The 26,106-nt window shown below is 35.4% G+C and overlaps 2 protein-coding genes, 1 long non-coding RNA gene and 2 other non-coding genes across 13 annotated transcripts; 2 read left to right on the forward strand and 3 right to left on the reverse strand.

Annotated features, from left to right (window-relative positions):
• LOC110263171 lies at window positions 5,827-10,515 on the reverse strand. Its single transcript, XR_002348328.1, has 5 exons — window positions 9,333-10,515; window positions 9,118-9,262; window positions 8,923-9,014; window positions 6,725-7,903; window positions 5,827-6,386 (listed from the first exon to the last, which is right to left on the reverse strand). It is a non-coding gene; the product is annotated as an uncharacterized LOC110263171 (long non-coding RNA).
• Window positions 12,226-12,297, forward strand: TRNAE-UUC. The gene has a single exon. It is a non-coding gene; the product is annotated as a tRNA-Glu (tRNA).
• LOC107645916 (cell cycle checkpoint control protein RAD9A) lies at window positions 12,471-16,689 on the reverse strand. 4 transcript variants are annotated; one of them, XM_016350067.2, is made up of 12 exons: window positions 16,519-16,689; window positions 15,977-16,129; window positions 15,760-15,879; window positions 15,580-15,688; window positions 14,866-15,117; window positions 14,675-14,787; window positions 14,462-14,526; window positions 13,874-14,124; window positions 13,649-13,805; window positions 13,175-13,215; window positions 12,923-13,087; window positions 12,471-12,819 (listed from the first exon to the last, which is right to left on the reverse strand). In XM_016350067.2, exons 2-11 carry the CDS (start codon window positions 16,079-16,081, stop codon window positions 12,945-12,947), a joined length of 1,356 nt encoding a protein of 451 aa, XP_016205553.1. In that variant the 5' UTR covers window positions 16,082-16,129; window positions 16,519-16,689; the 3' UTR covers window positions 12,471-12,819; window positions 12,923-12,944. The 4 variants fall into 4 exon arrangements, with proteins under 4 accessions (XP_016205553.1, XP_020959689.1, XP_016205552.1 ...); XM_021104030.1 differs by having other exon boundaries at window positions 12,471-12,821; window positions 12,919-13,087; XM_016350066.2 differs by having other exon boundaries at window positions 12,900-13,087.
• TRNAE-UUC lies at window positions 16,732-16,803 on the forward strand. The gene has a single exon. It is a non-coding gene; the product is annotated as a tRNA-Glu (tRNA).
• On the reverse strand, window positions 22,533-25,955 carry LOC107645915 (F-actin-capping protein subunit alpha). 6 transcript variants are annotated; one of them, XM_021104032.1, is made up of 10 exons: window positions 25,528-25,944; window positions 25,322-25,437; window positions 25,120-25,209; window positions 24,877-24,941; window positions 24,171-24,332; window positions 23,948-24,026; window positions 23,751-23,864; window positions 23,535-23,609; window positions 23,372-23,407; window positions 22,535-22,981 (listed from the first exon to the last, which is right to left on the reverse strand). In XM_021104032.1, the coding sequence occupies exons 1-10, from the start codon at window positions 25,634-25,636 to the stop codon at window positions 22,877-22,879; spliced, it is 951 nt and encodes a 316-aa protein (XP_020959691.1). In that variant the 5' UTR covers window positions 25,637-25,944; the 3' UTR covers window positions 22,535-22,876. The 6 variants fall into 6 exon arrangements, with proteins under 6 accessions (XP_020959692.1, XP_020959693.1, XP_020959694.1 ...); XM_016350064.2 differs by having other exon boundaries at window positions 23,535-23,620; window positions 23,795-23,864; window positions 25,528-25,938; XM_016350065.2 differs by having other exon boundaries at window positions 23,787-23,864; window positions 25,528-25,937.

Consider the following 26,106-nt stretch of genomic DNA (forward strand, 5'->3'; position numbering starts at 1 on the left):
TTTCATTATAAAAATTTATTAGAACCAATTAAAAATTAATTAACTTCTCTTAAATAAAAAATAAATAAATAATTTTGACTGTCGCTTTTTTACACTTTGATGATTTTAATAGTAATATTTGTCTATTCTCATATAAATTTCTTTTATTGCTTAATCCCATTCTAAATGATAAACTAAGAGCTAGTGTACATGTCACATACATGTCACACTCAAAGGTAGCACAATGTTTTTGCCTTAGTCTATCATGTGTATTCTAACAATAATATTTCATAATTTTGTTCTCTTTTATCTCATGCATAGTCATGGAAATTAAACCTCATAACCTATGATTTTTGTAAATAAATATTCAGATAAACTTCATGTAACGGTTGGAATATTAGGACCTAATGTAAATATAAAAAGATGTTTAATATAATAGATTAAAAAAAATTCAATAGTATTTACAAAGATACTGACGAATAATTTAGGAAATGAAATAATCATTAAGAAAGCGAGAATTAAAAAAGGATAGGTAGAGAACTTCAATATAAGTTGTTCAAATAAACAGAGTTAATGACCTTTCCTTTCCTCTGTCAGAAATATGTATATAAAGTTCTTTGTGTATTTGTAGTGAAATATTATTTCATTTGATTATTAAATATATTACTCAAAATTTCTATTTTCGAATCCTTATATTATTTATTGACAGAACTTTTACAATAATAAATAACTAAGATTCAAGTATATCTTTTTTATTTTATTAAATTATTATTTGGAGTGTAAATATTTATAATTGAGTATACTTAGTTATCTTGGGTTTTAGGTCGGTTATCCGAAAACTAAAGTTTATCATAATTAATTAAGAGATAATTAATTAACTTTTCTTAAATTAAAAAAAATATAACAACGTCAAGTGTGGCTTTTCCGGGAATAGTTTGAACAGTAATATTTACTCACGTTTATATAAATTTCTTCTATTATCTACTCTCATTTTAAATGATAAATTAAGAGTACATATATCATATAAAAATTAAGACATAATAAAAAATTCAAAAAGCATCAAAAGTAGTACAATATTTGTGTTACTCTATTATGTGTACTCTAACCATAAGATTCCATTAAAAATCAAATCTCAAAATTCATATTTTTATAAATTAAAATTCAGATAAACTTCAAATAGTGGTTGAATTATTGAAATTTGGGATTTAAAAATAAAAAAAATATTAAATATAATAGATAAAAACATTCAAAAATATTTATAAAGATGCTCAAAAATTATTTTGAGAGAACTCTTAAAATAATGAATAATTTATATTCATATATTTTTTATTGTCTCGAATTATTATTTAGAGTGTAAATATTTATAACTAAGTATGCTTAATTTTCTCAAATTTTAGGTCGGTTATCCAAAATATTTATTAGAACCAACTAAGAACTAATTAATTTAACTTAAACAGAAAAAAAGATAATAATCTTGATTATGGCTCTGATAGTTTCAATAGTAATATTCATCCATTCTCATATAATTTTTTTTCGTTATTTTCATTTTAAATGATAAAACAAGAGTGTAATACTTCATATAGAAATAAAGACCTAGTGAAAAACTTTAAAAATCCAAAGGTAGCACAATGTATTTTGCGTCCAGAAAACGATAAACCTGTGGTCTGGCCGGTTCGGTTGGAACTTTTAATAGAAGAATTATTCAATTTGCTTAAAACCGGGCGGCACGATACAAATCGGACGACACCGGCCGGTCATAAGGTGCTCCAAATATCCAAAAAATGCATTCAGGGAGTGTCAAACCCAGGTCTCCTTGGGAGGTTCGAATAAGTAACGCCACCAAGCTGGGGTATTCGCTAGTAATTCTATATGCTAATCAATCTATATTTTATATAACGCAACTGGTTGAATCAGTCACCCAGTGACCCAGTTACCTGACCGGTTCGATAACCGATTCGGTCCTAAGAACTATGGGATGAACACTAGAGAAAAGAGACTCGATTCCCGACTCAGGAGTTCAATAGGGATGTCAGTGGGGTCGGGGTCTTTTCAGATTTTAACCAAAATGGTGGGTAATCGGGTCCGAACCAACACGGTAACCCTATCATATCTTAGTCAAAACGATCGCTAATTTTTACATATATATCATTTTTCTATTAGACAACGATAAATTACTATTAATATGTTTGCATTTGGCGTAGTTAAGTGTTGAACATAATTGGTGTTTAACATATTTGGATTATATCTATTTGTGTACCGTGCTTACTGTAATTTTTGACATATTAAGATAAAAATATTAATATCTTTTTTTTAAACCTTATATTCCCTGAGTTGGTTCAATCCATGTGGAAACGATCTTTACGGACCACATTTTGATCGAACTGCAATGGATTGGTACAGGCTAACCCCAAACGCTACCGCACGAACGCATGTCATGCGGTAGGCAACACCATCTTGTGCCCGCAGGCAGCTCAGGCGATTAGTTATCCTCTCGGAGGTACTTGTGATGTGGCTAGATTGCCAATTAATCATACTTGCCAGTTCCGTAGCGGTGTTCGAACCGGTCAACTCACCGGGTCACTGGGATATTGGTTCAACCAGTTTGGCCCTGTATGAACCGATTAACCGGTGCGTATGTAAAAAAAAAAAAAACTAAATTGTTGTAAAAAAATTAAAACAAAAATTTCAAAGACATCATAATAAAATTATTATTCTAAGAGTGACTGACTTTATCACTAAATTTGTAATAAATTAAATAGAAGTAATTTAATTCCTGAAAGATATTTACATGTATGTTAATTTGCATACATATTAATGACAAGACTAATATCCTGGGGGTTGTGAATATCATGTTTTTTTCTTGACTGGGGTGGTGCGAACCGAAACATCAACAGTTTGGAAAAATATCTAAACTCACACCAGAAGGTCATGTGTGTTTCACTGCGCTTGACTAGTATTAACTTGTCCCCTCTGAGTTTTACCGGTTCGCACAGGTTCGTTGCCTACTGCGGTTATCTACTCGGACCGGACCGGCTATGGTCGGAGGTTCCGGTTGAACCCGCCGGTCAGAATTGATTTCTAACAATGCAGTTAATAGGAAATCCATTTTCTTAGCCACATTGGAGTTTTTGTCAATTGGTCCCTTACTATAAAAAAATTAATAGACGTAACATAATTGATTACAAATGATACGTATTTGTTTAACCAGAGCAGGAGAAATTGGATAAAAGGTAACGTTGCATGTAATCCTCTCTTGAAGGAGTCGATGTTGAGATAAATTGTTTTAAAATTTAGAGTTGTAATGTAATTAAATTAACGTAAAATTATAGTTTGATTTTGAAACTAGTTGCAGAAGTGGGACAATCACATTTAACTACTTTAATTTCTAAAATGACCATTGCGCTCTCCTGACAAATAAATTTCCATTATATCTAATTAATTATCCAAGTTATTATATCTACGTTTTTCAAGGTTACACTTCAAATTTGCTTCCATTTTAGTAATGAAGATAAGTTCTTATTCAATTAAATTACACTAAACCCTCCTCTTAGTATTAATAAAAATAAATTTAAATCGGCAATGGCTTATGAGTAAAGCCTATGAAAATTTCTATAACAAACAATTCCTACAACACAATTCGCTTGCCACCAACATTCTTTCACCCTAGTATTCTTAATGTAAAAGAAAAACCGTTGGTCAAAGGTTTTACAATAGACGTGTTCAAGTGGATACACGAATACGTTCTCCTCATGTCACATCCTTATATTTCCAATGAAGAAGTGGTTCCTGACGTCAATCCATTAACGGGATTTGAACCCAAATCCCTCTACCTAGCAGGAGTCCGTGGGCCATCTCTGACCATGGCTTTGCAAGCATACTCCGTGTGTACTCACATACCCTTGCTCCCAGTCATGGAAATTAAGGCACATAGCGTTCACCAATCTACTGGCCCAGGCCTGAAACAAACCTGGAACTAAACAGGACCAGGAGCCCTAAGATTGGAAATTCATTACACGTCAACAGATACTGCTGTATCAACTTGCCTAATCTTAGATGATCCGGAAAGGGCAAGTTTGTCGAATAACGGCAGACCTATCATTCAAATAAAAAATTTGTTGTGATGTGATTGAAGAGACAACACGCTGTCTTCAAGCTTTTTTGGGTGTTGTTATCGAAAATATCACTTTCAAAGCTTCCCCAGGAAGTCTCGTTAATCATACAAAGACACTATTTGTGCTGAATGAGGCGGAAGCAAAACCACTCAAAATTTCATTCCCCAAATCCTTCCACCCCCAACACCCCAGAAATACTAACTAAGCTACGCTTGTCCGGGTGCAATGGAGCGGAGCATGCAGCAGTTCACATTTTTCGTTGTCACGAAGGGACACTACACGGGGGTATACGTCTCCTTTGAAGAAGCCAACAGGCAAATCGTCAACCACCCCGAACCGGAGTACACCGGGTTCAATAGTTACGTCCTCGCACTTCACGCCTATGAATCAAGGATGGAAACGCTGCGGGCGGACAAAGAGGCCACATCGGAAATTATGGCGGAGACAGGCACAGTGGAATCGCCGCCACGGGCACCCCGAACGCTCCCAACATTCGACGGACGCGTTGCATCTGTTGTTGGTGGTAAAGTTCTGATATACCTTTCCATGAATGTAACCATATTAACCTTATTAACAACGTACGCATAGATTTATGATAGACCAAACAATTCCATGTTCAGCATGGTGTGTTTTCATTTACAGGAGCACCATTGATTCCAGTAGATGAGTGTGCGTCGCATAACTTCGCCCTTAGCAACAGCATGGAGCTCTAGCTATTGATGTATTGCTACGACACTAAAATACCCAGCCCTTGTCTCTTCCGTGAGGAAAAATTCCACCGCCATCTCGGACCTCTTTATGCATTCAATGTTATAATCCCTGGAAACCCCTTTGGGCCAAACGTCCGGGCGAAGGGTCGGTACACGTTCCTAGAGGATAACACGAGGGAGGACGCTGCGTTCGGCATGTTGCGGGTCCTTTTAGCAAACACTGGTAATGAGGTCAGGGACTTCAACTACCTTCTTGCTAAGTCTTTGCAGAGGGAAAACGCGCTTCTTCAGGAAGAGATAACGAGGCTGGAGTCTAAGATTGACATGCTTGAATCTATTTGCGACAATAGCCTTGATTGCATCACCCCCTAGATTGAAGTTAAAATCATGGCAACTACCAAGACCTACACGTATCTATGTTGCTTCTAAGTTTGGTTTTCTAATATTTGTAATTTGCGAGTATCTTTGACTTAGTTCAAGTAGAAATATAAAGACTTTTGTTTGAAAAATTTTGTTTCTCATTATATATCTTAACTTGTCACAATGAAATGAGACTGGGAAACAGGTCATAGTGGTGGTAACTTTGATAATACTTTCCTGAGCTTAAATAATCAAACGATTATGTTGTCAAGCTTGAAATAATGGTATATTTTTATTTCGGCATAAAATCTTATTAAAAGGTCATACATTGCATTTTTGGGTTGCAAAAAGTACCTAATTTTGCTGATGTTTGATAATCTATGAATATGATAGAAACTTCTGAGAACAAGAATCAAATCTCATCTGCTATTTGGTATTTGATGTTGAATCATCTTCAACTTGAAGTAAACAACGTAATGCTTGCTAAATGATCGATGGAGAGCTTAGTGTATACTTTATCATCGATAGCATTACCTAAGCTCAGGGTAGGTCAATGCAATTAACAAGAGAAAACTACAAGAATCTTAAGATCTGGTGCAATTGTGGATTGAGAATGAGACACATTTAATTAATGACCAAGAATTTTACGAAAAAATATCCAGCTACAAAAATTCATGATAAACTCAAAACTGATATAGGAAATGCAAAAGGCATCAACAAGAATTTAATTGTACAATGCAACGATGCAAGTAGGCGAAATAAACTACTAAATTCGGTACCTACTATTTGACACCTACAACTAATAAGCAGAGATGATTTTCTGCATAATAAAATGAACACACGAAAACGATAAACAACTTCCATGAGATACATAATTGCTTCACTTGCTAAAAGACATGAAAATGTAGAGCAGAAAGTACATTAAGAAGTTGAATTCATCTGTCAGCCCTACTAGGAAGTAGAAAACTAGACTTGATGAAATGGAGATGAGGAAAAGGAATGGCATGATGGACAAGAAATCTCCAAGTAAAAATACTAGTTCACTTGAATGCTGGTTAGATTGTTAACATTCATACATCCGATTGAGACTGTATTTCTTCCTTGAAGCGAAGTCTAAATACCATATAAATTCAGCACAACCCGGTTGTTACATTTGCAGCAAACCTACATTTCTTTTATAGATTCAACATTCTCTGATGAATGGAGAACTTCTGTCAACAACCACCTGTCATGCAAGTCACACATTTGAGTTAAAAGTGTTAAAATTTAAGACCAGCTTGAAAATCTAAAAAAATATAAACCAAAAAGAACAATAAACAACAGAAAGTTGGCAAATACAAAGTACAAAACAGCTAAAGTGGTTCATCGTCTTTTCTCTTTTCTTCATCAAGTAAGAACAAAAACTTTTTACAGGGACCAGACAAAGTAAACCCAGGATCTTTAAACGATTCAATAAAACTAAATAAAAATTTAATAAAAGGGAAGAAGAAACAGTGTCAAGAAAATGGGAAAAACGAAAAACATGATTGCTACCCAAAGACCAAAACAACATGAAGGCATAACCTTGGTATTCTTCCTCCTCTGTTCCATCAACGTAATGTGCGCACGCAGCCTGTTGTTATCCCCGCTTGTGTGCCTCCTCCTCATGAAGTCAGCAACAAAGACGTGCACATTAACAAAAGTTACTGCATTTTTTAATTTCTATTGCGTAATACTTCGACGGAAAAATAGATTATAAATCAGATCAGTTTCAATTACCTGCATTCCTATTGGATATCGTACTAACAACCATCATCATAGAACGTGTTGCCAACATCACGAGGTAGCATCGACTTTTTTTTAACAGATATTTTCGAAAAGCCTGCGGAAACGAATATTGTTGGAGCTACCAACGGGGATGAAATAGAAGTAAAATGGAGCATGAAAGAAAATGATAGTGTTTGAATGAACAAAGCCCGAGACAGAGTTGTAGAGTTATCGGAACTAAAGCAAGAGTTTCTCGTGGCATTTAAGTACAAAGGAGAATCTAAATTTAAATCCTCGGCGATTCGTTCCACTGCTTCCGAAATTGATTACTCGAGTTTCAGAGGTTTCCATATTGATGACCATCATATGAATAGAAAATTTTTTTCCCATACGGCGGTCATCTTCATGGAAACTTATCAAACTTGAATAATCAATCTCGGAGTCACTCAAATGAATCACCGGGTATTTAAATTTAAATTCCCCGTTATACTCAAAAACAACGAAATAATCTTGCTTTAACTCCGATAACTATAAAACTCCGTAACGACATTCATTCAAACAAACGCTAAAATCTTCTCTCTTCCTCCATTTTACTTCTATTCCATCCCCAGCTGGTAGGTCCAACAATATTCAAGTTTTCAAATTCCATTACAATAATTCTTTTATCAAAATTTATGCCACCTATTCTGTTCGACAACACGTGCTCGTTTAATTCATTACAATCGACTAACAAAACTGAATAGCTACTTAGTAGTATCAGGTCTGTCCACATCTAGCTAACATTTTTTTTTGAACACGAGACATGGAAATTTAAATGGGTCCTAAGTACTGTGTCTTCTTTTACAAATCTACTAAATAGGATTGCGTTTCAAAATAAAATTTTCACTCCATAACAAGTTCAGACGCAAAATGTTAATTCTGACCATACCTACTCCTCGTCAACATTTACAATTAACTAGGCCATACAAGAAGCGCCTCCATTGCAGGAAAGTATACCTACGAAAGAAAATTAATTATTGTTCAACTCCATATTCAATAAGTTTTAATTGGTTGCTGCGACGTAAATTCTCAAAAATAAAGACAACGTGAAGAAAAACACCTTGACAAGATATAGTAATCAAGGGACTTGGTCGAATAAAAAAGGTTACATCAACTGCTTACAGATAAAGCTCTCTTAATTCTTACCAAGCTGCTAATTTTTCCCTCCCTTAAAAAATGGTTTTGAACTACTAAGAAATGTAGCAGGTCTTACCTGGTGATGTAATGAATGCATGAATGATTAGAGTGATTTATTAATGTAAAAAATATCAGTCAATAAATTATAGGTTTGCAAAAGAAGTAGCTGATCAATAAGAACGAAATTTTTTGGTATATTGCAAACTAACAAACATACCCAGTACAGGAACAAAAAAAATGCATCCCAAAATTAGGAAACACAAAGTTAATAAAAACATTTTTTTGTTTGCATGGACCAAAACAAATGCTACTAAATTTAATATGGTTTCTAACTTTCACGTGACATAAATTTATAATAAGATCTATCCTATAGTTCTCTTCAGGTACTCAAATTCTGTTACTAGCTTTCTTTAAGACATTCACAAGAAGTTACAATCATCTTCATGCCAACATATTATAACATTTATTTGATTCACAAATTTCCACAAATATTTTACAGCGTTTTCAACACATACTTTAAATACATTCAAGGTTTTAACTAATCAAAATTCACATTTTACGACCGTATTTTTATAAACTATTCAATGTCGGCATTCAAGCAACAACATTGATCTCTAACTGGCAGAATAAAACATAACCAAAAAGCCAGCAACTTCTGATGCAACTTGAATCAAACCTAATTATCAACATATTCAGCAATTTCCGGCACCAAACAACTATTTGTGACATTATTTACCAGCACTAATCCCCTTCTTAATTAATTATTTAATAATTGTAAGGCAATCATCAACTGATTAAAAAATAAAAATGACACAAGGACAAACTTCAATATCACTCACCTCGCCAATTGATACACACCAACTGAATGGCCTATGGCAGAACAATATTGGTTTTGCATCCGAATCTCTCATCCCATACATTCGGCAGTAATCTATAACCAAAAAATTATATAAAATAAATTCAACAAACGAATAACCTCTTTCATAACCAAAATTAGAATATCAGGATCTCCAAATATAGGTGGTTATACTTACATTTTTTCCAACGTCTGGGTATGCTTCCTACACTTGTCCCACCACACTGCACACTCGATCAGTAATCGCTGACATCAACACTCATGATTTCATCCACCTAATACAACCGACTTTCAGATCCATCGGCATGCATCTCTCTCAGCCTCTATCAAACAGATTTCGGATTAACCAAATTTAAACGAAGTTTGACATCAACAAAGAAAAATATCACACACCTGAATGGGAGAAGATAAGCCCCACGACTTAGGTAGCAAACAACAAGGCATGATACAAAAGATGCAGAGGACGTCTCTGATTCTGATTGTCTTGAATTGGGGTTAGGGTTTTTATTATCTTTCATCGTTACTTGGAACCTTCTACATTCATCCATTATGTTCTTTTCGTCTTCCGATAAGATAACGCAATCTTATCCTGAACCACAACCCAAGCCCACCAATCTTCTACGATGGCTGCGCTAGATTATGACTAATGATATTCAGGTAATCAAATGGGGGTGGGACATGGTTTTTAAAGCTGACCCGATCCAACAAAAACAACCTGGCCCATACTAACAGAAGGGAAGTTGTAGCAATCTGTGGTTGTGTAATATTAAGTTTTGTTTAGTGCGGGCCTTTGTGTCCCTGTTAGTATTGTTGGAATAATGATGGGTTGGTGATGCAGAAAGTGTAGCCCGTTATAGAAATGAAGAACGGAGGGTTGGTGGGGCCAGGTTAATTGATATTTTGCAAAGAATTTCATTACGTTGTCGTTTTGGAAAACCCAAGTGCTCAACGTGAGGCTGTCGTCTCGCCTCTCCTTCCCTATCTCGGAGCTTTCTCCTCTCATGTCTTCGAGCTTTCGCCTGGGTCTTCACCACCGTCACTGCTACTCTGGCCAACACTCCCCCTCGATCTCCCAATCAGTTGAAATGCCATTCCGAAGATGGGAAGCGTGCCTTCACATGGACTTCGTCACATGTCATCCTCTCCTGGTAAGTTGCCGCCGGCCCAGTCACTTGGTTTCCTGGTTCTGTTGTCCTCATATCTAACTGCTCACGCCGGAACGAGCCGTTTCTCTCTAGGCGAACTGAGTCACCAGTGCAGCGTGAACGTCGTCGCGCTAGCTAGTCCCCCCTGAACGTCACTCGCGGTCTTCTTCCCGGCAGCATCTGAAGATGCAACCACCCCCGTTGGTTGCGGTTGTGAGCGTTGATGTGTTATTACCTCTACCATCAATTGAGTAGGTCATCCACTATCAGCCTCACTACGGTCCTTGAAGCAGAACTCACCGTTTCTGCTCAACCATTCTACAACTTTGCCTTCGCACGGTTACTTCCTCATTCAATAATGGGGTTGGAAGAACAACTGAGTTAATAAGGCAGTGACGGTGCTTGGCTCTGGTTAGGTTTTCTTTGCTCCACGACATTGCTATTGACACAACCTTCAATACTTAAATGTCACATAGCCTAATCAATATCCATACTTGTGACAAAAATAATCAAAGGCCCATGCCTTTTAGTCCAAAAAAAACCAACTCCATGCTACGGCTCCACTAGCACGCTGAGTTAATAGCTGCGGCTCAATAATTTCACAACACACCACATCTGCCCTCCATGTCAATAAACTCCTGTAGCTTTTCATGTGACGTTTTCAATTGGTTTTGGGAACAGCTTGCACCTTTCTTCTATGATTCTACACCATAATAATTCTAATAAATCTGCACCCTCAACATTTTTAATTATATATCTCAACGGTACTGCACCCTGGATCATCGAAGAACCAGTAAAGGTGACTGGAGCATTGGAAAACTTTCCAATAGTTTATGTTAGTTTTTATTTCTACCATTAATTCAGAAATTATTTCTAACATCAATAAAATATCTTAAAATTTATAATTATTACATCATAAAAATATAACTAAAAAATATATCCAGATCTATGTCCTTGACTTTTGAGATGTTGTTCTTAGCTTGTAGTTATTCTTTGATGACAGAACCTAATTTTGACCCTTGTGACTTGTGGATTATGGACACACTACACTTTTATTGTTTCTAGTGATTTTTGGGTCATGGACACACCGCACTTCCACTGCTCTTAGTTATTTTTTTCTCTTTTTTTTTTCGAGTAATGATCCAAATCAGTCCCTGAGAATTTTAGAATCGGACATTTTAGTCTTAAAAAAAAATTAATACACGGATCAGTCTCCAAGGTTTTACTCCGGCAGACAAATCAGTCCCCAATTCATTTTTCGGCAGAGTAATTACCCATATCAGTCCCCAAAGATTTTAAAAACGGACATTTTAGTCCCCAAGAAAAGCTAATGTACAAATCAATCCCCAACTTTCTCTCTGTTAGACATAATAGTCCCCCGTCCAAAATTAATAAAATTATTATTATTTATATGAACTATATTATTATTTTAAGAAAATAACTTACAATTTTTCACTTGTTCCATATGATACTTGAAGATCCAACAACCAAAAAATGCACTACTTTACAATACAATAATCAAATCATTATCCTTAATTGAATTGAATTAATTGATTATAGCGATAGATGTCTATTAATGACATGCTTCATTTCATGTTTTACAAAAGAGGAGTGTTAGGGGCAGCAATTTTTGTGATTTGTAACCATCAAATAGTCATCAATGATGATTTTAATGGTATGAGATTGGTGTGAGATTTCATCTAATGGTTCACTTTTCTTTGCTGGTTACATGCTGATTAGAATTTGATAAAGTTGCTGATCCTAGACTTTTCCTTTACAAAATTGACTCAACTCAACTTCTATACGAAGGTTTAAATAGAGATTGAAATTGTAATTTAATATCATTTTATTATTGTTCAGCTTCTTTCTGTTAAAGCTATTTAGTTTGATGTTAATACATTCTTTTTTGTTTAGCATTGAAGAGCAGTAATAACAAAGGAAAATAATCCCAGAAAAAAAATCTCAAGTTCTCTTTTCATATAGACGAATCTAAACCTTACATAAGGTTAACAGGAATTTGGCATTCAAAACCATATATGCCTATGGGCTATGGAGAACACACTTATCTTTGTTGGAGGAAGCCAAGATGCTTTCATTTTTGACAGAAAAACCTTATACTAGTGGCTTTATATATCAACAATTTCGTTGTCGTCCAGCGGTTAGGATATCTGGCTTTCACCCAGGAGACCCGGGTTCGATTCCCGGCAACGGAAATTATTTGTTGATCTAATTTTTATTTTTATCTTATGCCTTGAGTCCTTGACCTTCGAGAAATGAAATACTTGTGTGGTTTTTTATCCTTTTAATGAAATAAATTCGGAAATAAGCCATCGAATGCATTAATCATGATGCATAATAGAATTTTTATCAAGTGTGAGAAAGCACGAAAGTTGAAGATAGTGATGTTTCTTTGAATTGCAGTCAGTTAAGTTTTTTAGGAGTAATAGCTACAAACAAACGTTAACTCTTTGCTGCTATACACAAATAATGTCAAAAATAAAATAAAATACCACCCTCCTAAGATACTCAGAAGCAGGGTGCATGGTAAAGAAAACCAACCCTAAGAATCATTCGATACAAAAGGAACATGTCGCTGTCAACACTGACTTGTGAGTATATTTACTTCCCAAATCCTAGTTCTTTTGATACTTCTCTCGCCAAGATGAACTTTAAAGTATCAAGACACAAAAATAAGGTTCCGGCGTGCGGCTGAGTGGAAGCTTCCACCAAAGATCCTACAAATGAAGTGTAACTGGCTCAAATTGAAATACTTCAAGAGATAAAGCATGTTACAAAATAAAGCATGAGCACTAACCAAGAAAATGGTGGACCTTTTACTCTTATCTGAGAGGTTACTATTCTAGTCTTCATAATATGGTGGTGTTGCTTGGATGTACTGCTCATTCTCATCCCCATCCCCATCATCTTCATCATCCTCTTCAGCCCCTACCCAATTACTTTGGTGATGCTGCGAAAACCCTCGATCATTATTCTGTGCCACATCTGGATAAATGTATTAATTAATATATTAGTTACTGGGGGAACAATAATTTTGTTACTTTGAGTTATTAGCCACTCCAATAAACCAACCTTGTGGCCCGTGTGCATGATCCATTTTAGTTGGTAGGCAGCTAATTCATCAGTCAGGGTAAAGACCGACAAGTGATAACTGATAACTACACTACACATAACCCCTACAAATGCTTCAGTGAGTGGTTGTGAGTTGAGGCTTTGAAGAGATGAAAGTATTGAAATGGTAAAATGGATTCATACCCTTCTCCAAAACCACAACTCAAACACACTCTAAAGTGAAAGTACTCGACATGCAACTAAACAATTGTAAACATAAAGAAGCTTCATCAGACGGAAAACCAAGAAAAAGAAAACATAAAACTTCATTCACTTTCTGGTTCACAGTCCAAAACTTGTAACTGCCGTATAATAGATTCGACCAGATAGCAGATGGTATGAAATGCGGCACTTTTAACATCATTGACCAAAAAAATGCAAGGACCGTAAATTGTGATGCTAATATATTGAGAAAAGTATCAACATCAAGGATACGAATTAGATTCAATGGGATTATTTCCAGCAGGTAATGGTTCTCTTGAAATTTGCATTCTACTGATTCTTTGAATTTCTCTTTGTTCGTTATCATTCAATACTGTTTCTGCCTGTGCTTGCCTTTCCTCCGAAGCACCTATGTTCTTCATGGCGCTTCCTGAAAAATGGACATGCCAATTAGAATTTATATCAAACACATACAATCCATCTCAGTATTTAAGTTACCTGAGAGGTCGGACCATATACGGGTGTGGTCAGATGGAAGCTCAGACGCATTTAATCTGCAGTTCTCTTGCTGCATGTGAGATCCATTTCTTTCTTCATTTTGAGCATTTGTTCTGGTGGCCACTTGTGGAGGTTCTGCGGCAGCACCTTCATGAAGCTGGGATGTTAACATTGTTGCCAGTACAAGGGTACCATCAAAATTTGAGTGAGACCCATCTTCCAAACCAAAGTATGGTGCCATAAGAATAGGCCTGCTCAAAGACATTACCATTCGAGAACAGAGATTAATAACACACCATAACCATAACTATCAGTCCTTGAACAAAATATGGAAAGCAAGAAGAATATCTTTTTGTCCCATTTTTACATCAAAACCACTAACATGTTACTCCTATTTAAAGATCTAGAGAAGTTTGCAGCCCAATAACAGACTGGCATGAATAATGACTACGAAGCAATACACATAACTTTGAATGAAGAGGCATTCCATCTCATTCTTAGGAACGTTTTTGGCACAAATCAGACAACTTATTCCTTATGTGAAGAAAATGACAAGGATAACTTGTGTCGTTTACTAAAACATCTTACTCGCCAGCTTTCTCAAAATGTAAGTGGATGTCAAGTTCACAACCCTCGCAAAATGAAAGAAATGCCTGCAGTGTGACGAGGAGCAACACAATGCATTAAAAGGGAAAAAAAAGTAGTAGTAAAATTAGCCCTTAGAAGAGAAAAGAAAGAGAGGAGGAGGGGGCTCCTCTGGCATTACAGGACAACAATCCAGATTGCAGGTAACTTGCTAACCTTCAGTTCTTTTACACTAAAGGTTACATCAATTGGGTCTCCAGTATGAAAATACTGCACAAATTCCTCTTTAGGATCTATCCACAGTTGGGTATGGAGCGACGCGTCATTGTCTGCCACAAAATCTTCATAAATAAATATATAGGTTTTTAAAAGCTAGCTAGAAATTACAAAATGTAAATCTTCGTTACCTTTTGTAGGGTCAATATAACTTCGCAATTCAACAGCCTTCCCTCCAATTTCATTTGCAGCATCTGGAGGTAGAGAAGCTGGTTCTGTTGCTATGATAGTGATCTCTTGAAGAGATGATTGAAAATTACCTAGTAACCTGTTCAGATCTCGTGGTCTCACGATAAAGTTGCTTGGAAACTTTTGCCGATCAAGGGACAAGTGCTGTATGTCAGGTTCAACATTGCAAGTAATCCAATAGGTTTTCCTCATACCTACAGTTTATAGATAACTTTAAAAATGTTCAAAGGGTCAAACATATGTGACTTGTTGAATGAGAGATGGATATACCTATCAGAATGTACAGTACCCCAAATGGTTATTACTCGATTCCATAGAAGGACATATATAATAGGACGCCCTTGAGTTCATTGTTTTCAAAGAAGTTGCTGCTATACAATTTTAAATTTTTCAAAATGCCATATCATTATTTGATTTAGTTGATATATTAAATAAGCCACAGAAAAATTATCTTAAAGCAGAGAGTCAATTCCATATCAATTAAAATATCAACTGGAAACTATGGGCAACATCAATTTAGAGACCTAAGACTACATTATCAAGGTTTTTACAAAAGACATGTAAATGACTAGTCTCCCGTGATAACCCAAACTAAATTCTATAGCAATCGGTGGCTGAAATACAAATATGGCGCAATATTAATCGAGCAAATTTACCACTGTAGCAATCCAATATCCATTGCACCTTGGGAGCATCCGGATCAGGTAGTTTCACAGTCAAACGGTCGATATTCGAAATAGGTGTCCTAAGCACAGAACAAACAGCCTAATCAAACTATGTGAGTGATGATTCTCTGTTTGCAAAGCCGATTTAAAACAACAAAAATGAATCCTCACCTTCAAAAGCACACTACATTGCACGGGATTACTAGAAACCGTATAGACGTCAAAGAAGCCAGGTCTGAACGTGATGGATTGATACGCAGAACGCGATGAATTAATAGTGTGGAAAAGAAGCTGCAACAACAAATTAGCAGCTAAATCTGAGTACCAAATGTGGCTGGAAAGCTCTAAAAGACTAAAATACAGTGAGATTTGGTAAAGGTTGTGTTACCTGAGAGGAAGAGGCTTGAATTGCGAGCTCATTTCCAATCCGAGAGAGACAAGTGATGCATCGCGAAAAGGTTTTGAGACTGTTATCGCCCAAAGTGAACTCCATTTTCGTCTTTGACCTCACAAAGCAGAATGAGGGAGGAACGTTGGGAATCTAAAACAAAGTGATAATAACAAATTATGTATGCGTTGGGTTGATAATAAAGAAGAAATCAAAATTCAAGACCTTCGATATTGTGGTGTGGTGGTTGTGGTTCTAGTCAGGAAACAGATACACCAATCTCCGTTGATGATCATCACACATTGATTATGCGCTTCAACATAAAAGAGAATTATGGAGCACATCAACGTCTGATTTGGCTAATTCGCATCATTCCAGTAACCACCACACACCACACTAGACGAGACAACGCTCAGCATTTTTTCATTACTTTCAGACTTAAATTCAATAATCAATACGGTTACTGATTACCAAAAATTCAGGTAGGAAAGCAAAAATGAAAGGATACCGCAACAGATAAATAGACATGAATGTTTGCTTACTTGTGGAACATAACCAGCGTTGACTATGTAGATATGACATTCAACATTGACTAGGCAAAGCAACCAGCAAACATGCCTTCATCCCAAACAAAAGCCACATGAAACCACTACGAGTAACAGCTAAGATGGTACTATAAACCCTAGACCACCGGTAAACCCTGGACGATTTCATACACGGATAAGTTAGAGAAAACAAAATACACCGTTCGTAAATCCGTTGTCGTCCAGCGGTTAGGATGTCTGGCTTTCACCCAGGAGACCCGGGTTCGATTCCCGGCAACGGAAGTTTTTTTTGCTTTTTTTTTGCTTTTGATCATTATAAGTTTATAACCCTCCAAGGTATTACTATATTAAATGCAAATACATTTATTCTCCACTTTTGCCTTAGATTTTTTTATTATTCTAGGAGTCGTTATAAAGAATTGACATTCGAAAAAAAGATATAATTTATCAATTTTTAATATTTAATTATCTTATAATAAAATTTATTGAAAACAACAAAAGTAATTAAAAATGAAGGAAACAAACAAAAAAAAAAGAAAGAAAAAAGTTAATTGACTGATTTCATGTCTAAACTAATAAGATAATGAAGCTCATTTGAAGGCTAAAGTTATTCCACATAGTGCACCAAAATGGATCGATTTTCGCTAACAGTACGTGCGAAAATAAAAAAATTAAATCTTTTTATTTGACCGCGAAAATAAAACTAAATGCACAAATTGATAAATTTCTGTATTTCGATTTAAATTGATAAATAATTTTTTTTATTTAATTAAAATTCCCTCCAAGATATTAGTTATTACTTATTACTATATTAAACGAAAATATACAAGTATATTTAGAGAAAAGGACAAATAGATCATTTACGTTTTGATTCGCAGACATTTAGGTTCTCAAAAATTTGAAAATACATTTAAGTCTTTAATTTTTTCAAAATCTAGACTTATCGATTCCTCATGTTCATTTAAGTCCAGACCTTTTTAAAATCTAGACTTATGGATCCCTCATGTTCACTTGGATCTGTCAGACTCAACAAAAAAATTTGACCTGGTTGATATAGATGTACACGTGAGAGAATTTTTAAAATTGGACAAATTAAACTTAGTGATCGATATGTCCAGATTTTGAAGATGTCAGGAACTTAAATGTATTATTAAATCTTTAGGGACTTAAATATCCGCAGACCACAGTGATCAAACTGTCATTTTCTCATACATTTATACTCCACTTTTGCCTTTAACAACTTTTTTATTATTCTATAAATCTGTATAAAGAATTGACATTCTATTAAAAAAATAATTTATTAATTTTAAAATTTAATTATCTGATAATACAATTTATTAAAAACAACAAAATTAATCTATTTAAAAAAATAATTCTCAAAAATTTTAAAATAATAAAAATTTATTAGAAATCAAATGATCAAATCTAAAATTCATTAAGATTATTTTTTTTGGTGACTGAAAATGAAAGAAAGAAACAAAAAAGAGAAGAAAAAAACAAATTAATTGATTGATTTCATGTCTAAACTCTAAACTAATAAGATAATATGGCTCTTTTTTTTTGTTATGTTTTTAGAGAATGTGTTATGGATTGATGATTGATGGGGTGTTTTTAAACAATATGAAAATTTTTTCTTTTAATTTGAAAATATAAATTGGAGACTGATTTTGAAAGTATAAAAAATCGAGGTTCCGATTTATAGAGTGACAAATTCAAATTTGGAGGGTTGCAAATAGGAGCCTCCGATATGAGATTTTTCTTTTTTCTTTTTTTGAAGGTTGAGAAATCAGTGAATCAGTTTTAAGGTTTTAAAAAATAAAAATAAAAAAAGTTAAGAAACCCAATTAGGTGGGTCAGTTTGGTGTCTTCCCTAACTCGGATTAGTCTAGTTTGTTTCAGGCTGTTTTTTAAATTTCACACCCCAAGATAACACAATTATCAATTTCAGGGTCTTTTTTTTTTATATAGATTAAAGCTTTGTGATATTCAACGTAATGGATGCATGAGAAAATTTCCCCTGCTATGATGACAGGCGTAAAATGTAAGATGCGTTTTACTTTTGGCATGTTTTTGTTTTTGTTTTTTTTTTTTTGTTGGTTGGTGCAGGATTTTCAAAATTTTTTTAAAATGGTTTTAATCCAAACGTGGCCTGCGTTTTGTGTTGGGCTAAATAATTTTTTTTTGTAATAACAAAACGCAATCTACGTTTTGTAATGAGGGCCAGCTTTTTTTTTTTGGAAAACGCAAAACGTAGGCAGCGTTTTTTCGCGTTGTCAGATTGCTTTTTGAAAAACGCAGGTTGCGTTTGTTGAAAAAAAAAAAATTTTTTTCTTAAGAGGCCTGCCTATAAATACGAAGCACTCCTCAGCGCAACGGCCTCACTCCCATTCTACTCATCATTCTCCTCTTTCAAATACATATGTTGTAGTTGTTAGTTTTTTTTTTTTTTTTGCAGTTAGTTGTGTCAAAAAAATCGGAGTACGTGAGGTTGAAGTTATGAAAAATATTGCAAATTTGCGAGTATATTATAACGGTGAAGTTATACTAAACACACATGAAGGAGTGACTTTTGTTTGTGAATGTCCGTTGTCATTTGCTATTCCATGTACCATGAGCTTTGTCGATGTGCAAAATGGGCTTTGTAATAACATTCAAAGCCACATTTTGAAAAGGGTGAGCAACCTTTTATACAGAAGTCCTGTGCAAGTATTTGGTGGGCTAATACAGTTTCAATTAATGCTCATTACTGACGATGCCAGTATGCAGCAGATGTTCTGTATTTATCAACAAACCTGATTTCACGTGCCGATGATAGAGTTGTACGTTGAGTTTGAGCAGCAGTCAGGGTCGGGCGCGGTCGGCAAGGAGGTCAATGTTGATGAGCTCGGTGATATAGATTGGGAAGAAGAAAATAATGACAGTGAAAAGGAGTTCGAAGCTAACTATGAAGTCGATGACGAGAACGATGACGGAGACTTGGCAGGCAATCCGGAGGTGCCAAATGAAGCGAATGCGATTATAAGTCAGCACCCGTTTGGTGTTCCGTCTTTTATGCGGACTCTAGATCTGGAAGCCATGCATGTCCCAGAATTTTCCTGAGTATGCGAATACGGGTATGTTATGATTATTAACTCAAGTTTCCTATAGTGTTTATTTTATATGCCTCGTCTGACTGATGGTGGTGCGCATGTCGTAGGTGAAGGCAACGCTGCAGCAGAAGATGGCGAGTTTAGTGTTGGAATGGAATTTAGATCGAGAGAGTCGGTGATATCTGCAATCAAAAGCTACACTATCTCTAGAGGGGTTGATTACACTGTGTATGAGTCTGAGCCGCAAACATTCTATGCGAAATGCAAGGAGTATGGTGCAGGGTGCGATTGGCTAATCCGGGCTAGCTTGATTCGAAAGAAAGCTTGTTGGGAGATCAGGAGATACAATGGCAAGCACACGTGCACCGTGGTAACGATATCACAAGATCATGCCAAGTTGGACTCGGACACAATTGCAGATGTTATTAGGCCGTTGGTCGAATCAGACCTCTTGATAAAGGTGAAGTCTGTAATTGCAGAAGTTCAATCCAGGTTCAACTACACTGTCAGTTACCGCAAGGCTTGGTTGGCAAAGCAGAAAGCTGTTGCCAAGGTTTTCGGTGATTGGGAAGTTTCTTACCAGACCCTGCCAGTATGGTTGAAAGCAATGACGGTTAAAATGCCAAGGTCTCGTGTTCAAATCAAAACGCTCCCCGTTTACCGTGAGACTGAGGAGGTTCAAGGTGTAAGAGTTCTGCATCACATCTTCCAGCGTCACCGTCACTTCACCGACCGGAAGATGAAACGTGTGAGTCTCCGGCCTCTAGCGTTCCACCAAAGCACTCAGTAGTGCAGAATGACCTCTCATTTCGCCTACTCACGAAACGTGTTGAAAACCAGTCAATGCCAATATCGCTGCAGCTACCTCATTCAACGTATCTAGCGGATCCAGTTTTCTGGGCAACAAATTTCTGATAGCCTGCAAAAAAAATGATAATTATTAAATTCTAAATAATACCGGTTAAAACATGATAATAATAAATTGTTAAAAAATCACGAATATTTATCTATTATTTATTAAACAGTATTCTTAATTATTAAAAATTAATAATAACTTATTCTCACTATCATAACCAGTATTATAAAATAATCATAATAACACTCTAATTATAATAATAGTTATCCAAATATAGCAATAATAACAATAATAATAACCATTTATTATAATAACTATAACCTACACGGTTTGTTATTAGCATACAGTATTAATTATTATTATAAAATATTACTGAAAAAAAACCATTTATTATAATATGGGATAAGTACGATTTTGGTCCCTAACGTTGAGAGCCAGAATCGAAATCGTCCCTCTTGTAATTTTCGAATTAAAATCGTCATTAAAGTTTTTTTTCGTATAAAAATCGTCCTTTTTAATAAAATTTTTTGTTTTATTCCCTTTGTACCATGGTAACATAATTTGCCTAATAATAATAATAATAATAATAACGGTATTAAAAAATTTAAACCGTAACGCAAAATTAATAATAACATAATATTAATTATAATAATATTAATAACCTCAATACTACTAATTAATAATTATAACATAAATAAATAAAATTCAAATAAATTTATATATTTATTGTTAAATATTATAAAAATTTACTTACAAATTGGGGATGATCCAAATACTCAATAATATGATCTTCTAGTTTGGTATAGTCACGCACCATTTTTTTTTCCTATACCATGTAGTTCTTCTTCTTCACCAAGCTCTTTCACAGCTTCTTCACTCTCCCTCAACTAGTTTTACTTAACTAGTTTTGCTTCAGTAACTATGCTTCTACTTCAATCTGCGTTTCTCACTTATAAGGACCCAGCTGAACCTCCTCCCAGAACACGTGGCACGCATGTAGGTAGGGAGCCTGCAAAACGCACCCTGCGTTTGACTTTGGTTCACTGACAAACGCATTCTGCGTTTTGCTCAGTTCGAAGTTGGTCAAGTCTTGGTCCTGTCAACATGCAGGGCATGTTTCAATTTCTTGGTTCATTGACGTTTTGCAGGGCCTGCAATTTTCTGTTTCCAATGCCTGCAAAACGTTCACAGGTCGTTTTGCAGGTCTCTGATCTTCACAGGTCCACATTTATGAACATCACACCATGCATCCATTTATCTGCACTTCACCATTCTGTTATCCATTTAGAAATTAATTTCTGTCAATTTTACACCCGAAGATAATATATAATGAGCCAATATAAGTCTTCTCAATATGTAAATTAAAAACTCATATATAATTTGCACTGTCTTCGAGGTAGCTATTCTAGCCATATGATCAGCAACATAATTTGCAGTCTTTTGAATCAAACTAATTTTGCTTTCCAATTCCAGTTCATAGTTCTTGATTTAGATGCACTGAGTCACTTTCTATAATAGTATTACCACTTTGTCTTCTATGCACCATTGAAGAAATCTCCAAATAATCCGTTCTACAGAGTACCTCACGAAAACCATAATCCCTTCCAAATAGCATGAAGCCCCGCATGCAGAACATTGACTTTCTCTAACTTTCTCCGCACAAACTTTCAACCAATTCCCATCCGAGTTGCAAATAATACAACCAAAATCCAAAATACTATTTAATCAAATATTAATTGAGACTAATTTAAATATGGATTTTTCTATCTAGGACACATTAAATTTACAAATAAAAAAAAATTTCATTAAAAATATAAAAAATTTAAAATTTCAATATATTTATTTTACATTCATTAAATAAAAATATTTATTATTTTAAACAAGTGTTAACTATACCCTTTAAATATTTAGTCTTTATGCTCCAAATAGTCGTAATTAAATTCTTCAATGTTCTGCTTAAGAAAAACACTAAAGTATATCTTACTTTTTTCAGAACTTAATTCATTATTAGGAATTTTTTTTCTCTTTATCGCAGGATCACATAACCAGAGATTGCACCATAACTCTGTAAAATAGCAGAACTGCAGAAGGTTATATAGCCAGCTTCTTGTAATTTCGAATTGTCGGTGACGGAAAGTTCTTACATCTGATTGTGGGGAATAATTAATAGCTGGAATCAAGCGTCAAATCTCTTTTACTGCTATACAAATGCTATTAAAAAAGGAATTACAGTACAATACACCTAGGGAATAGACTACGACAGTAGCAGGGTGCGGCAATTGTGGTAAAGTAAAGAAAGCCAACCCGAAGAATGATTGACCTTACCAAATTACATTAAAGTGAGTGAATACATAAGGAACTTGTCACCACTGACTTCGAGTAAACACAACTTTCATTTGTTGAGCAATATTTACTTAATGCCAAGTTCCTTTGAGACCTCTCTCGTCAAACTGAATTGCAAAGTATTATGCCACGGAAATAAGGTGCGGGTGACTGGTAGCTTCCTCCGAAGATCCTGCAAATTATTGTAATTGAAAGAGTTTAAAGATTGAGTGATTGACACATTGTTGCAACAGTTGGAAATTTAAAGTGAGACCATGAATGTCACCCAACATTGTAGATCAAAATGAATTGGTACAATTGACTAATAAAGAGGACCCACCAGACCAGAAACTAACCAGGGCAATCAAATTGGAAGGAAGGATAGCAAGAATGTTGAGTGTTTTTGTAACAAAGTTCAGTTAAAGTTCGGTAAACATGCAGACGGTAATAGAATGCAAAGAAAAGGTCTCCTACATGGGATTGCTTTAATTGGAAACAACAATAATTATCATAGATTTGGCAGAAGAGCCCTATCTGAGACTAAGATTAAAAAACAAATTATCTAGGAAGCCACAAAGAGTACCTTGAAAGTAGAATCAGGCAGGCTTAGATATGATGCCTGTCAAGTTAAAGTAATTTAGTAAATCATATCTAGATTCAAATTAAAATACAAAAATTAAAAATATTTTTATATAAAAAGATAAAAATAAAGAGAGACCCCAACTACAATAAAACAAAATCAGAACCTCGAGAGAAGCCATATACTCCGTTTCATGGTGACGAATAATGCCTGATATGGCAACTGCACAATCGTCAGAGGCCTGAAAAAAAAAGAGAAATATAAACAGATGAACCTGGCACAAATATGAATACACAAAGAAACCAGGCCAATGGCCATGAATCATGATACAAGTACCCTGGGGATTGAAAATATACATATGTATGACATGAAGTTATAACTCAACTAGTAAAAAGGAAGCAATTTCATTTATGGTAACCTGAAAAAGAGTTGCATCTTTGCATTCATGTTTCGCATCTAGCTGCACATTTCCTTCCTCAAAATAGTGTGCACCCACCTGAAAAATAGGACAAATATAATCATGTATTGCAACAAGTGTACCATCTCATTCAACCCAACACATCAAACATCAGCACATACCTGTATTTTACCCTTAATTTCCACTGTTTGTTGTTCATCTTTGAACTCAACATTCCATATTGAACACCAACTTCCATTGCTATACACAAGAAAAAATGAAATATAAAATGTATCAAAATCATTAAGTCTACAGAATTCTCTTCCTTTTTTTACTAGTAATGTAGAGATCAATCATCGAAATTGAAAAGCAGAGTTGGGATTCCATTCAACTAATTTCACCCACCAGAAATTTTGTGGGCTATGCCTAGCAGCAGAAATCACCACAGCAAGCTCAAAATCAGCACCTGGGCCCTCTACATCTTTCCCATTTGCACAATATACAGAGCAAACACCTTTTGGATAAGCTTCTTCAACATATTTAAGTATTTCAGCATCCAGACTGCACCTGCACTACCAAACAACATTGTGTTGTGCAGAAAGCGAAAGGAAAGTATAAGATTCAGAAGTTATATACTCAATTTGTTTTAGTCAAGAGGTTGGATGGTCCGTTCCAACCTTATGTCTCCAAATGCTGATCAACATATTATTAATTGAAAAGCAGAACAAATAGCCAGATAATTATGATCTATCCCTTTCAGCGGGCTCCTTAATAATACTATGCAAAATCTCCATAAAACAGTTGCATGTCACCATGAATCTTTATCACAACCAGTAGTAAGCACAACAATTAAAAGGATTATAAATAAAAAATGAAAAAGAAACTTCCAGAGTCAATCTACAGCAAACAATTAACACTTTCTGAGTTGACAGAGCTAAGAGAATAAAACATTACAAAAGGAACATAGAACTATTCAGACCTTTGACAAATGAACAAATTCATTAAAACCTAACAGGGACAGTGTCTCATTCAACACTATTTATCACCATAGTTCAGGAATTTTTGATAATCAGCATAAAACGTCTCAACCATGGAAATTGCGGAGCATTACCGATATTCTTCAATGTATGGAGATGGAAGTTCTTCATCCGCTGCAGGCCTCACGCCTGTACAAACCTGAGACATTCAACAGGCTATCATGAGACAGCAATTTATACAAATTACAGAACAAATGAAACTCATGCAATAACAAATTCTCACTATTTGCTTTACACCCTAACTTGCAACGAAGTTTTCTCCCACATTTGGTGTATTCAGCTCCAGACACAGTCACTCTAAGACAGAGGATGCTTACTTGTTTAACGTGATCGACAGTAGCCACTTGAGTAGTCCTGGGATCAAGAAACGCATTCCCTTCAAGCTCACTGAAGGAAGTAACAAGTACCTGCATGCACCTCTCAAGTGAGGGTTCCATATTGATCAATATATTCACAGTGAAAGAAGATTCATAATAATAAAAGAAAAAAGGAAAACCCTAGGATTAGGATTGGACTTACGTCACCACTTCGGTTGGGCAATGGGAGGCAAATCAAGTGGGATTTGTTGTAAACGGGGAATGCCTCTGACGCCGCCTCATCGAACAAAACGTCGTCGTTTAGAATCGATTTCACATCTGCGCAAGCCATTTAAGAATGAACATAATTGAATATGAGAGAGAGAGAGAGAGAGAGAGAGAGAGAGAGAGAGGAAGAAGACAAAGAACCTTTAGCGACGTATTGGATTTCACCAGGGGGAGAATTGAGAAGGAACCATTTGGCTATTTCCACCTTCTGCTTGTCACTAAGCTCTGATTCTTCTTCTTCATCCGCCATTGTGTCTCTCACACAGTCACACACAAGGCAAGAAAGGAATTCGAAAATCCCAAATGCGAGTTTGAGGGGAGATGGATCGAGTTCGAGGGGGGCTGTTCAGACTTCAGATATTGAAATCGAAAAATGCTTCCACGACATTCAGGACCGTCCACGAGGCGGGCTCCACCATCCTAATCATGATCCTTACAGTTGCACAAGTGGGCCCCGCCTCATAGGAATAGTTTTACTTAACATATCGTTGTGACGTTGTGTAGTGTTAGTCTATGTCTGTGATCTGGAAAGTGTATCTGACTGCCATGGCAGCCTGAAACTTGAAATGATGTTGCATTTTGCTCGACAATCACGCTCGACCTACCATCTTTCACCATACAGGTCAATAATTACCTTTGACCTCGGTCACGCCACAATCAAACTTGAACTTCCAAATGTTACACTACTATACTAACTCTCAAAAATATTTCCTTGTTTAA

The sequence above is a fragment of the Arachis ipaensis genome, chromosome B06, assembly GCF_000816755.2.
Source record: "Arachis ipaensis cultivar K30076 chromosome B06, Araip1.1, whole genome shotgun sequence".
Classification (NCBI taxonomy): domain Eukaryota; kingdom Viridiplantae; phylum Streptophyta; class Magnoliopsida; order Fabales; family Fabaceae; genus Arachis; species Arachis ipaensis.

What these genes read in the sequence shown, in the direction of transcription:
- LOC107645915 (XM_021104032.1), bottom strand. Translation starts at nt 25,636, where the DNA reads ATGGCGGATGAAGAAGAAGAATCAGAGCTTAGTGACAAGCAGAAGGTG. An exon ending in CTGTCGATCACGTTAAACAA is followed by an intron (nt 24,942 to 25,119) that starts GTAAGCATCCTC and finishes TGAATGTCTCAG; the next exon opens with GTTTGTACAGGCGTGAGGCC. An exon ending in AGTATATGGCTTCTCTCGAG is followed by an intron (nt 23,408 to 23,534) that starts GTTCTGATTTTG and finishes TTAACTTGACAG; the next exon opens with GCATCATATCTAAGCCTGCC.
- LOC107645916 (XM_016350067.2), bottom strand. Translation starts at nt 16,081, where the DNA reads ATGGAGTTCACTTTGGGCGATAACAGTCTCAAAACCTTTTCGCGATGC. An exon ending in TTATATTGACCCTACAAAAG is followed by an intron (nt 14,788 to 14,865) that starts GTAACGAAGATT and finishes ATTTTGTGGCAG; the next exon opens with ACAATGACGCGTCGCTCCAT. An exon ending in CATTTTGAGAAAGCTGGCGA is followed by an intron (nt 14,125 to 14,461) that starts GTAAGATGTTTT and finishes GTCTTTGAGCAG; the next exon opens with GCCTATTCTTATGGCACCAT.